General features: G+C 38.1%; 1 protein-coding gene across 4 annotated transcripts in view; it reads left to right on the forward strand.

The window, feature by feature from the left end:
* The window catches only part of cfap74 (cilia and flagella associated protein 74), a 51666-nt gene that overhangs the window by 12230 nt on the left and 25809 nt on the right, over positions 1 to 13627 (forward strand). For all 4 annotated transcript variants that reach the window (XM_005459865.4, XM_005459864.4, XM_005459863.4 and 1 more), the window contains 7 exons: positions 6041 to 6107; positions 6727 to 6816; positions 7170 to 7355; positions 7637 to 7757; positions 9144 to 9247; positions 10705 to 10827; positions 10957 to 11078. In XM_005459865.4, the coding sequence (XP_005459922.1) occupies positions 6041 to 6107; positions 6727 to 6816; positions 7170 to 7355; positions 7637 to 7757; positions 9144 to 9247; positions 10705 to 10827; positions 10957 to 11078 (813 nt within the window). The remainder of the gene's footprint in view (positions 1 to 6040; positions 6108 to 6726; positions 6817 to 7169; positions 7356 to 7636; positions 7758 to 9143; positions 9248 to 10704; positions 10828 to 10956; positions 11079 to 13627) is intronic.

Genomic DNA, 13627 nt, shown 5'->3' on the forward strand with positions numbered 1-13627 from the left:
ATCCGCGACATTATGACCACTGACAGATAGAGTAAGTAACACTGATGATCTCTTCATCATGGCACCTATTAGTCGGTGAAATATAGTTTGTCCAGCGAACCCACATGGAAAAGAAATAGGAAAAACTTATAAAAGACTTGCATCAGCTTTACCTTGCTTCATATAGTGAATCATATAAGGCTTATATGATTTACTCATGAAAGTGGACACTTTCTCATTACTTTCATATTGTTTTAGGAAGTATCCAAAACATACAAGTTTCATTTATATAATTTTTCAAGGGATCTTATATCTGTTTTCACTCTTGTTTGCTTTTCATACAAGTTTCACACAAGACAGATACAAACTTTATAAGATTTATATATATCTTGTCCTCAAAGTTCATGTGTTAGAAGCAGGAAAAAATGGAGAAGTTTAAGGATTTGAGGGAGTTTGACAAGGGCCAAATTGTGCTGGATAAATGACTGGGTCAGAGCATCTCCAAAACTACTCTTGTGGGGTGTTTCTGCACTTCAGTGGTCAGTATCTAACAAAAGTGGTCCGAGGAAGAAACAGCGGTGAGCCACTGACAGGGTCATGAGAGGCCAAGGCTCGCTGATGCAATGAGGAGTGAGCTCGTGTGGTCCGATCTAACAGACAAGCTACTGAAGGCCAAATTGCCAAAAGAAATTCATGGTGGTTCTGATAGAGAAGTGTCACAATACACTTGCATCACACTTTGTTGTCTGTGGGGCTGCAAGCTACGGACCAGTCAGGGTGTCCTGTTTACTGCTTAAAGCACCAACAAAATGTTTAATATCATGTTGACATGGTACTACTGTAAATTGTAAACACCCTGTCACTGTATTTATCAAAATCACAAACTGCACCAGGATCATATGCAAAACAGCTTAGAAAAAAAATGCTAAGTGGTGTCAGAAATCCTCGGTTTTACAAACTGAGTCACGCTCATACATCCTGACGAATGAATGCACCTGTTATACACCCTCCCTGTATTTTTCAGTGCCTGTTGTGTGTAATTATTCACACATGAAACCACACAGTATTGAGATCAGTCGTGACAACTGAAAAATCATCATGGCTCACCCAGCTAAAAACATTAGCACAGCTAGAGAGAGAGAGAACCATGAACCAGGAACACACTAGACTTTTTCACACCAGCCCATGGTTCCCTGTACGCCCCCTGAATTTCTAAAATTGGCTTCCTTTCCCCCGACACCCCCTGCCCAGCGTAGGTGCATTTGTGCCACAGTGGGCTCTGCTGTATCTTTTCACTACTGGTGCAAAAACCACAACAGCCTGGGTTTGCCACATTTGGTGAAAAGCCAGTGCATAGAAGTTGTGTTTTTGCAGTTAGTGCCACGTCCTAGCATGTTACTGCAAATGACTGGCTTAGAGGAAGACACCCCTCTGTGGCGTGTATGTTCCTGAGATCAGTTGTGAGAGAAAGCCGTGGACTGTAGTAGAAATGGTGGTACTCGACAGATACTGAGGGTGTGATCACACCTACGGTTTGTTTCATTTGGTTCAGTCGTTTAGAAGTTTGTTACTAACAAAACTATTCACAGAGATGACAAAGTAAAAGAGGACCCTTTAAGCCCAACTGCAATTACATTTAATGTCGAGATTTCCTCACTCCTGATGAACCCAGTCTGATAAAAACACTATAAACCATATCAAACCTAAACTGAAATTTGGTCTATTTAAACCAAAAACTGCCATAAATACAGAGACAACATTATCACTTGCACTGCTAATTAATAAGCAGTTCAAAAGGAGCTGCTTTATATGTCACTTGACCTTTTCTTCCCAATTTAGACTTTCAAACTGTCTCATTTACACTGCATTGTAATGGATTTAACTATACTTTTGTTTAACTGTATTTTGTTTGTTTGTTTGTTTGTTTTTGCTTTTGTTTTTGGTACCAAGTGAAGTTAACAAGAGATCTGAGCCATTACAAAAAGGTGACCTGAAAACACAGAAGATGACTGATTGGTAACTGAAATTTTCAATGGTCACAAAGGGCTCTGTGACATTTGATATCAGACTCTTGTTCTCTTCCTTTTTCTGAAGCAGTTTGCCATCATGCTGTTTAGGAGGCACATGTGCAGCTTTGTCTTCTATCTTCTGTGGAAAGAACAAAAAGGAAAAGCAAAAATGTGAGCAAGTCCAGATGAGCCAAATTGGGCTTTCCCATGCCATAAAACATTAGCCTTAATTCTCTTGTGCCTATTATCATGCAGCATCATACAATCAGAGCTATCATTCAGAGTGAGAGTGAAAGTTATTACACAGGAAAAATAGGATCCTACCGCAGTAAGATCAAATTCAGCGCAGTCCTGGTCCATCCAGGCTTAAAATTGATTCAGATTTTCTAAAAAACAAAAAAAAGATCATCCAAGAAAAAAATCCTGGCTGTCTGAGAAAAACCCTTAATAAATGAGCTTTGCTTAATATATGTTATATGTTCTCTTTGGTGTAGTCAGTGTTATTCTCTTGCATTTTGTTTCTATAAAATATGGTCCTTTGTGGCTTTGGTTTGATTTCATTTGTTTTTTTGTTACTATATTTGCACTTAACAGTAGCTCTCAACATACCACATTTGACTGACATTAACACTCGCTAACAGACTGCAGCCAGAGACACAACACAGAAGGACTAACATAGAATCCTGTTAACGAGTAATTAATCAGTCCTGCTGTCAACGCAGGCTACCGAAAGCATATTTTTATACTTCAGCCTAGTTTTCTCTCTTTTACACACACAGTATATACATGTATAGGAGCAGCTGTGGCTCTAAGATGTGCTGCTCAGACTTCTGTGTAGACATGGCTGTGTATTTTAGGCACACTGTGAGGTTAGAGTGAGACCTGTGCATAGTCAGCAGTACTTAACTTTGAGCAAATGCTAATAAGGTCTAAACTAACCTGCTGATGGTAAGCAAGCAAGTAGTAGAAATGTCTAATTTGCAGAAGTTAAGGTTTGTTTTGGTCATAGTATTTAATTGTGGCCTGGGGATGGCACTGGAAAAGTTACTGAATCAGAGAGCCAACTCATTAGAGACATCCTGCTGTGACAAAAAATGTCTGTGGACTTAATGGCAAATCCAATGGTTCTGGAGACAGTTTCTCGGAAGCAAAAACTAGTCCTACACCCACTGTCACCCATAAATGTCAAATGTATGGTGACAGGGGGTGTGGAAAGTCACAAAAGTCAGTAGTTTTTATCTTCTAAGGACACTTAAATGTTTGTGTGCAAGAACAAAGTTTATAGAATTCTGTCAGTGTCAGTCGAACACTAACGTAGAGTCTTTCTTATATTTAAACTCAAACTTCGAGTTTCACCTGCTCTTCTAAAGGGCTCTATCACCCGTTTGATTTCTCTAAAAGATTTTTTCACACTATATAATAGAAGATCCTTTGACAGCCTCATGTATTATGCTTGTATCCAATTGAAACCATCAAGTTGACAAAGTTAGTTTCGTCTTCTCAACTGCCTGAAAACTGTCAAAGTTCATTTCACTGACTGACATGAGAAAACCACACTGCACTTTACTGAGTCTGTTGTTTTATTCATCACCCTCTTGGTAGTCTGTCTGTGTCTGTCCATTTAAAAACATCCAAATATGAGCATCAGTCAGCGCTGCAGTTAGACTTAAATTCTGTGACAGGCCCATATTTATTTCAGCCATCTGCCTGAGTGTCTGTTCAAGCAGTTTCACTTTGGTTTCTGATAGATTAAAAAAGTATAACCTGCCTAAAGATTTGGATAGTCAGCCTTAAAAGTTGCTGCTTTTATATGTTGTCTAAAACTGTGAAAAGATTTGTGCATTATTGTACTTTGTAGCCACCTGATTTAAAGAGAACCACATCTCACTTCAGAACAATTAGCACGAGAGCAAGATTATTCAAGTGCTACTGACACACATGAGACAGAGTTTTCATGCTTCTCAGTAGATTGCTTTCAGAAGTGGTTGAGTGTGACTATGAGGGTGTTTTAGCTATGCTGAACTGAATTATGGACAGAGAGTCCTTATTGATTTACTATAGTAGAAGCCAATGAGGACAAGAATGTATAATTTAACCGAGAGTATAGTCAGTACTACTGTATGCTTCACCACCTCAGTCCTCTTCAGTAGATATTAAAGGATAAAAACTGTACAGTATGGCCTCATTTGAAGCGATTTATATAGGGCTGTAGCAGGCTTTTTCAAAGACCGCCTCATTCAGAATTTAATCCCAAGTGAACTGTTCTATTTTCCTTCATATCCCTTCATACCAACTGTCTTGAAGCTAGGAAGAATAGCACCAATAAAGTAGGAAATCTGACCAGGGAAAAAAAAAGATGAATGTGCAATGTGACATTTACTACCAGATTTACTCAGGTGGAGTTCTTTCATAGATTTCCAGATCACAGTGGTGAGCTGGATGGCAGCTTCAGCCAGGCTGCTCCAAGTTTTTTACCTGGCAACTGGACCAACAACTTCAAACAACTGCCTTAAGCTAAACTGAGTGTCCCTTTGCTCACTGGAGTTGATGATAGTGCACATTATTATACTGTGGTTATAGGTTGTTTGTCATTTAACTGTATATTTTTTGTGTAGTATTTTTGACGTGTGTGTGTGTGAGACAGTTGAAAAAAAATTCCTCCTATCCTACCTACAAACAAAAAACACAGATGTTGTCTTTTTAGTTCATCAAATAGAAGCTGAAGGGCTCGAATGCTTATGTTTCTTATTCACAAAGCAATGCAACAACCAAAACAACATGAACATATTTTGCAAAAACAAAACATGAAAACAGTAACAGCACATGAAATTTGCTATGAAAACTAGAAGCTCAACATAAGCTTATTTCCATATTCTTTTCTTATTGTTTTGGGTCTGTATTCCTCGTGTCAACAGAAAGAAAGCTGTAATATTCATTCTGCTTCTTCACAGAGTTTTAAAAAAATGGATTTGAGGCAGAGGGAGTAAAACTTGTATGAATCTCTTCAGAGACTCAGCTCTTCTCTTTTCAGACAAAGACGTTAACTTGGCACCAAGGTGCTCTCATCTACAAACAAAAATCCAGCTACGTCTTTAAATATAGATTAAAGTTTACTATCACAGCAACAGGATCATAGTATTTTTAAAGCCCAACAACAATTAGTTTAGGATCTGGTGTATATTCTGTAACTGTAGCTGACTCCTAATTATGCTCATAGTTGCACGGTTCTAACTTTTTGTTTATTTATTGAATTTTGAGAATTCGCCTTGCTTCCCTGGCCGCCTGCCTGCTATATTTATATTGATCGGGCCTCTTCTCGTGTCTCTCAAAGGGCAGCAAGTTATCAAGCTCCTCGGGGCAGCATTAGGGTTTGTGCGAACATGTGCTGTGAGATACACATGTTGGTTTGAAATAGCTCACAGTCCTCATGTTTGTTTTCTTATTTGGAAATAGAATTTTTACTTACTTGTATGATTTCCCCTGCAATATAATAAGAATTAACTGCTATATTTAGTCTAACCATGGATTCCACATTACATGGTTTCATATAGAATAGTAGATTTTTGTTTCACTTTGATTTCTTTGGCTTGTCAAGTGAGCATCAGGTTTACTTTTGACATTAGCTTATTCATTTTAGTTTAGTATTTTATTTAGAGCTGCTAATCATTTGTTGAAAACAGCAAATTTGCTGTACTATATTATTGCTGTCATACTCAGCCAGTCACAACAGATGGCTGCCCCTACCTGAGCCTTGTTCTGTTGGAGGTTTCTTCCTGTTAAAAGGGAGTTTTCCTTTCTCACTGTTGCCAAGTGCTTGCTCAAAGGGAGCCATTTGATTGTTGGGGTATTCTCTGTATCATTATAGGGATTTTACCTTCAAGGCAAATGCTGTTATACTTCAAATTTTGTTGCTAATCATACACTTCTTTATACCCCTACCAGTGCTTTGCATTAAACAGTAATATCCAATATCATGTTGTAATGTGATTCACTTTTTAAGCTGTGATCAAGAAATGAAAATGATCTTCAACTTTCTGGCATTTGTGTTTCAGCTTCCAGCCTCCTACTTTGTTATCCACCGGGATGTCATTTGACATGCAGGCCATTTTCCAGCCAGTGGTTTGTAGCATCATCACTGCCTTTAAACATCTATACTTATTTTTTTCTTTAATCTTTATTTTCATCAAAAACTATTTCAGTGGTTATCACCTCTTTTTGAGATTATAACAGTGTAAAACAGACAAAAAAGAATGACAAAAGTTTATTATGTGTTTGTTTTTAACTTTTTAAATCATACTTACTGTACAAATACTCAAGTATAGGGATGAAATGAAGTATTTCTCTGAAGATTAATTGTGTGGTATCTTCCCTGTTTTATCACATGGAATAACTTAAACACAACATGCTAAATAATGAGCCTTTTACAGCAGGTGGATATTTTTTGCTTGCCAAAGTAGCTTCTGCCCGATTTGCCATACACGTAATGGCGTGAGGTTGTTAATTATCCTTTCATCTTTCCTGCAAAAGTGTTCTCTGTAAGTGTCTTTCTCAAAATGTTGTGTTCTTCCTTCAAGATGAGTCATCTTATTTAAGATTTGGTTCCACATCCTTTGCAGCAAACAACTCATACAACTCCTCCACTGCCCCACTCTTTGTTTTAGCATCAAATTTTCTGCGCTTGATCAAACATGAAGCCTTTGTTTTTGCTTACCTCAAAATCATTATCTGATCTCTGCAGATCAACGAGGACTTGGAAGGAGAGCTCCAGTTTGCATCAGCTCTGGGTCCCTTCTTTGTGCCCATCAGATGCACTGTAAAGAAATGTATTGTGAGTAGTTGCTATAGCCAAAGTTTTAGGTAATTACAGATAACTGCTCATTCTGATTTCATAAGCTTGTGTCTTGTAGATATTTTGTGATGTGGATTTTTTGTCCAGTATTGCTGTAGCTTTTTACCCTTATAAATTAGTAATAATAATTATTTAGGAAAATGAATTTTTAGCTAAACGAATCACACTGCACGGTCACACCACAGAAAACAACACTGACTGCCTTTTTATTTTTGCTCATTGTCTTATTTAATCAGCTTTCTGTGAATTAATGTATGTAAAACTATGTACTTTGCCTGGCAGCTGTTCACTGACATTGCTAATTACAGGATGTGACTATACTCTTTCTCTAGCTGGAGGTTGACAGCCAGTTCATTGACTTTGGTTCGCACGTCGTGGGCCAGACTATTTCACGGACCATCACACTGACCAACAAGGGTGCACTGGCCACGCATTTCAGCCTGGACAGCTCCACATGTCTCAGTCCAGAAACGAGCTACGTCCAGATGCCACCACAGGTCTCTGCCAACACATACGAGGTCAGCTATTTATGTGGACTGTAAGAGTTAATGTTTCTTGGATACCCTGAAGGAGAAACAGCTAATAAAAAAGTAAATTGTTCCTGCTTTTTTTCCATGTATATTATACTGCTATTTTGTCTGTAGATTGAACAAGCAAAAGATTATGAAACCACTGAACAAAATTGGCATTCATTATTTTTACATGAGAGAATTCCAAAGCTTCTGTCTCAGGATTCCCATACCAGATATTATGGGTAAAAATAAATGAATATATTTGCTTGTTTGTTTGTCTGAAAAAGGCATCCAGTCAAAACACAGCAACTAACAACCAAAACAGCCCTGAATCCATTGATGCTGAAGATGTCCAATCAAAGCTACAGAGTCAGGAGCTCTCTGCAGGAGAACAGCAAGAACAATCAGGTAAAATATGGACACACACATGACATGATTATCCATCACAGTTTGTGTCCTGAACTAGAAAAACTGAAATCTAAACTACAATACATAATAGCATGAATTCAAAACTGGGCACTCTGTCTTTCTTTTCCCAAATGATCGTCAGTTTGTTTTCCTCATGACAAACACAGGACATGCACAAATACCAGAATAGCAGTTTTTGATTCTTTGAGTAAAAAGTACCCCAACGTTGACTGGAGAGACTGTAATGATTAGTTAATTTGGTTAATTTGTGCTCTAGTCCAGCTTTTTGGTGATAAAATTTCCCATAGTCTTATTTATAATCAGCTCATTTTTTTGTCTAATGCATTTGTTTATGTTCTTATTATTATGTCCTTACATAAAGTATTCAGATTCTGATTATTAGCCACAGTGTTAGGCTAATTTGTATTTTGTACTGTTTTCACCAGGTATTAGCATGCTAACGCGCTAAACTAAGATGGTGAACCAGGTCAAATCAGCATATTGTATTCTGTCATTAGCATGCTGTGCAAACACAGCACCACCTTGGTGAGTAGTTTGGGTAGTGATTATAATATGTGGGAGACAGAGAGACGGTGTTACCCTGAAACAGTCTCTGGAAGGAAAATGAGGACTGACAACATCTCCCCGTGGTAGATGAGTTTTTTTCCCTCTGTCTCTCTATTCCTGTTAGGACATTGGGTCCTTGTAAGAATGAAAATAAAAGAACACACACACACAAAACGGAGGGTTCACCTTGCTCTTACAGCTGGTGGCAACAAGGCATCTTCTCTTTCGTGTTCTCGCGGATCTGAAGTCTACATCACTGCACTCAGCACTTCCTGCTGCTGATGCTTTGATAAGCTGCTCAGTCTTTTGCCTCTGCTCTGCTGGCTTTCTAAATTCTGTGTTGAAGTGGCTCCGACTCTGTTTCTTTATTTTATCTCTATTGTCGAGAAAGGCTCCCGGATGTTGGACCAATTTTGAGGCTGTTGATGTTCCTTTCTGAAGCTGACTGTAGTACATTTTGTCCAATATGTTTTCTGTGTCACAGATTAGTAAATAAAGGTCAGATTGCAGATTGGTATAAAAATGTTCCACACGTGTCCAAGAGGAAAAACTGTGTTATTTGTCAGAGGGCCTATTTGTCTGGATTTAAATGATATTTCAAATTTGCCTGCAGCATACACTAAAAATACTGCTACAATGTGGCCAAGTATTACTTCTTCTTACCTATCACTTATTACTCTGCTCTTTTCATCAACCAATTACAGGTTCACCATTATTTTTTTAGTGTTAGTCCATACAAGGTGCCCACTTAGAGTAACTGCTCAACAATAAAAATTTGAGATGACTTGCATTTGTGACTTTTATCTGTGTGTATGGCAGTGTCAGAGGGTGCGAAAACTGTTCCTGAGGCTTGTCTTTCATCTGATTTGGACAATCAGACAGACCAGACCCCCTCAGACTCCAGTGACATAAAACTAAGAGATGTAAGTATTCGGTCCTACTTCAAAAACTTGCTCATTTCTTATGTTAATGCTACTGTTTTTAGATTGATGAGTAATGTTTTATGGTAAGATTAAAACAAAAACCAAGTTGTAGCCCTAGTTGCTTTTGTTTATACATCTGATGTAACACAGTAGTAATGTTAGACAGTATGAACATCAAAGAGCGTTTAACCTTTAAAAATCATCAGGACCCAATATTCTAAAGTATCCTTTTATATATTAAATATCCAGAAATAACATAGACTGGAAAATGCATAGACTTCTGTTAAGTAAGGTAACTATACAGAGTTTTGCATACCCCAAAAGCTAGTTACGAGGTTGCAAGAAGCCTGGTCTTTTGTGATGAAACACATTTTACCTGGGCTAGTTGCAGCTATACATTAATATTTATAGTCTGGTATACAAGTGTTGCTAGTAGTAGTACTGTTATGTAGTCTAGCTTTGGTGTTTCTGTGGTTTCATAGAAAAAGCCCTCAGCTATTCTATGAAATAGTTTTTCAATATGTTGTTTTTTGAGATTCAGTAAACAACATATTGAATATTTGACTACTCTTAGGAAGATAAAACCAGACTTGAGGATGGTCTTGTAGGAAGAAAGTACAGCATGTCTATTCTAATAGCGACAGGCTGAATTAAATTAAAGTATTGACTCAAGGGTGAGGTTAGAGGTTGGGCTGTGAGTCAGTCAAAAATGGTCCATCTTCTTAGGAGCATGAACCTTCTTCTTGTCAAATCATAAAGGGACTGCGTTTTTATAGCTGAGGTGCCAGAAATCTGCCCAGATTCTGAAAAATTTTGAGTGGAAAGTCGACATTCTGTCACTATTGTGTGTCGTTGAAAGACTCTGCTTCTCTGTTTTGTTTTTAGCAATGATGCTGTGTGTGCCTTGTGGCCCATGTGAAATTCTAGACTTTTTCAGGGTTCATTACGTCTCTCTGGTGGGGGGCTAATGGTGCATCACCTCTCCCTCTGCTATTACTGCGACTGTGTGTGTTGCGTGCGCCTGCATGCCCTCGGCTCGATTGTTGTCATTTTGACTGATATTTTCACATTGTGTGGTTGAAGGCTGGTGTCTTAAATGGCAGATTATCCATCAAACTATCATCATGCCACAGTACTGAGGCACTTGCTGCATCAATGGTTTATTACTCCTTTTCGTTTATTATTCTCTCACCACCTTGACAGTTTGCCTTTCACTGTATGTACACGAGTATATGCCTGCATACCTTTTAATGTTACATAACTGCACCACAGCTTTCACTTTCTCCTTCATGTATAGGAATACCTTTGTTTCATCAGGTAAAACTAAACTGTGTGCTCAGTAAAACTATGCACAGTAATGTTTAGCAAAACTCCTTTTTTTGTCAGTGTAAAGATGTGTAACTACACATTTAATGTAAGAGAAGTTCAGTATCAACAGTATGTCTGTCCATGTTCAGGTGCGCGGGGGAGAGATCGGGCCATTTGAAAGTGTCAAACTGGAAATTATTTTCACCCCAACCATTCCAGGAGAGACCAGACTGGACTTCTCCATCAAATTCTCTGATAAAACCAGCAAACCAGTAAGAAACAGCTTGTTTTTAATCTTGTGAATGTCTCAGGGAGCAGACACATTTTTAGTTTACAAAGCCTTAGAGTGAATAAATCAAATGATATGTTTAGTGCATGTGACTGAGGACTCATTCAAACAGATACCCATCCATGTGAGAGGTGTGGCAGTCAGCATGCCTGTATGGGTACTTCAGCCCAGCATTGACCTAAAGATCTGCATGTTTGACCGCCTTTATCAGGACACCATCATGGTCCAAAGCAGGTAAGTCCCAGAGCCTGAGATGGTTGCAAACCTTCTAATGTGGTCAAGCTGATGTCCAGCTGTTTCAAATTTAGAAGGAGCTCTTTACTTTTGTTTCAGAAGGTCTACACATCAACCTCTTATGCACAAGTGACAGTTTATTACATATTGTTCAATGCTTACACAATGTAGTGGTCTTTTACACTAAGTATTGGAACAAAGTGTATAAAGCCTTTCGTTATCACTAGTTTCCAAGGTGATTAGCACCTGAAGTTAAAACACTGGCCAATTCAGAATTCATTGGATTTACATTACATCTTAGTTCTACGTGTATTTGTTTAAAAAAAAAAAAAAAGGTAAAAAAACCCAAATATTTTGTTTTTACATTTTTTTCCTGACCTAGGCAAAAGAAAATAACTTAGTGTTAGCTACAACTTGCCCCACTCTCTTTAGAGTTTGTAAGAATTAACAAGGAAATGTTATAGAGTAGTTTCATAACTGAATGCATTTTTTTAAAAAGGTAAATAATGTTCAGTTAAGTATAGGACATCTCAAATAATTTTGTATCTGATAGATTTAATGTTTATAGAAAACTAAAGCGCCCTTGTATCCATATCTTTGTAATAATCATCAGCATTATGTGCGATTTTGCTAACAAGGCATGCTATTCTGCATGACCAATGACAGCAGTCTCAAGAAAAGTTAGGTGTAACAGAGTTGTGAAGCTGACCTCAGTGTGGGATAAACAATGGCTTTTACCCCTCAGTCATAAAAGGCTGGTGTGTGTGTGTGTGTGTGTGTGTGTGTGTGTGTGTGTGTGTGTGTGTGTGTGTAATACTAGTTTAAGTCTTTAGGACATTTTAATTACATGAGAGTAAAACCTAAACACTGTGTGAAGAGTGTATAACAATAATATGACAGATTTAGACATGCCATGGTAATATGACAATATAAGGTACCTGTCTCCGGGTAAAGTGCAATATGAAACAACTTAGTACCATGTTTATATGCATGTCAGTTAAGAGTGTTATTATAATAGCCACTTTTGCAGACATTTTACCAATGCAACAGATGGCCTGTTAAAGCATCTTCATCACAATAAAATGTCTAATTTGGTAGAAAGAACTATATAGATAGCCATGACTGAATATAGCAGGGAAACAGATTATACTCTGTTCCAGTATGTGATGGAAAAATACTGCTTAAGGCTTGTTTAACATTATGGTGGCGTTTAATATATAGAAAACACAGATCTTTCCCTCTTTCTTTAGACATTTTTCAAATATACGCCCAGACTGATAAAAAAAAGCAAGTGGAATTTATCTTTTTGAAAGTCAGAGGATGCACTAAAAGCATATGAGGACATATAACCACATAGCTGTCTTTGTAAGAGCTGTGCCAGGTCAGTGTGATGTGAACCAATGCTTTTCTCTGTAATGCAGCATATTTCTGTGAAAATTGCCTAATGCACAGCCAGTAGACATGTGTTTCTAGGAAACAAGTCATGCAAAAAGAAGTACACTGCCCGGGTTTACAAAAACAGCATAACTTCAGTAAATTCATGAACACCAAATCCTAAAAAGTGGTTGTCCCCTCAGTGTTTTACAAAATACATACAAGAGTGAGGGCAGCAGGGTAATGATTTTTACAAAATAACCCTTTCATCCACCCAGCCCATATAAGTCTCTTAACTGTTGCCTATATTATTAGAATATTATTTTAACTGAAGGAATGAAATGCATCTTAAAGTTTTTGTTTTTAACAAGATATACGAAACCCTCAACCTAGAAATGAGTGGTGCATGTCATATTCCCATTTTATTTGTTGCTATGCTCAGAAACATCCTTGAAATAGAGTTTGGAAAGTGGCGTGGACTGCTGATGTAGCATGCTGGCTTATCTGCTGAATGCACTACTAAAACTCCCTCATATACTCAGTCTCTGCCAAAACAGACATTTTCACAGCAAAACGGCTCAAGGAAATCCCTTAAAATTGACAGGGCCCGCTTACTTTTCAGTCCAACATCAAACTCTCCGCCTAACTACGCTTACAGCCAAGTAGCGCTTTGAGACATTTAACAATTCAACGCGTGGATGAAATATAATAGAGATGAATTAACGGATAAATGTTCCTAAACAAAGCATGGCATCGCCACAGTCCTCTTTGACCGATACTGTAGCACAGAACAGAAGTAAATCCCCTTTGATTATGGATGTGATGCATTATGATGAGCACACGAGGTTAGGAATACACCAGGGGCAGTAACATTTGCAGCAGTGAGGTCCATCACCTAGCCAGTCATTGTGTCACATCATGTGGGGGAGGGAGTGCATGTGTGGGGGTAGGGGATTTGTGACAACTGCCATCTGGTGCGCTGGCACACCAGCACATGTGACAACATGACGATGACAGTGTCAGTGTGAAGTTCAGCTTTTAAAATGAAAAAAATAAATAAATGCTAATGCTTGCACCAGCAAACCGTGCAATATGTCACTCTGCCTCCAAGACAATAATTTGAACACAAAATAGCTTGGCAGGCTTTTGGGGGGGAAACAATAGGAGAGCTGCTG

Source organism: Oreochromis niloticus, linkage group LG20 (assembly GCF_001858045.2).
Source record: "Oreochromis niloticus isolate F11D_XX linkage group LG20, O_niloticus_UMD_NMBU, whole genome shotgun sequence".
Lineage (NCBI taxonomy): Eukaryota > Metazoa > Chordata > Actinopteri > Cichliformes > Cichlidae > Oreochromis > Oreochromis niloticus.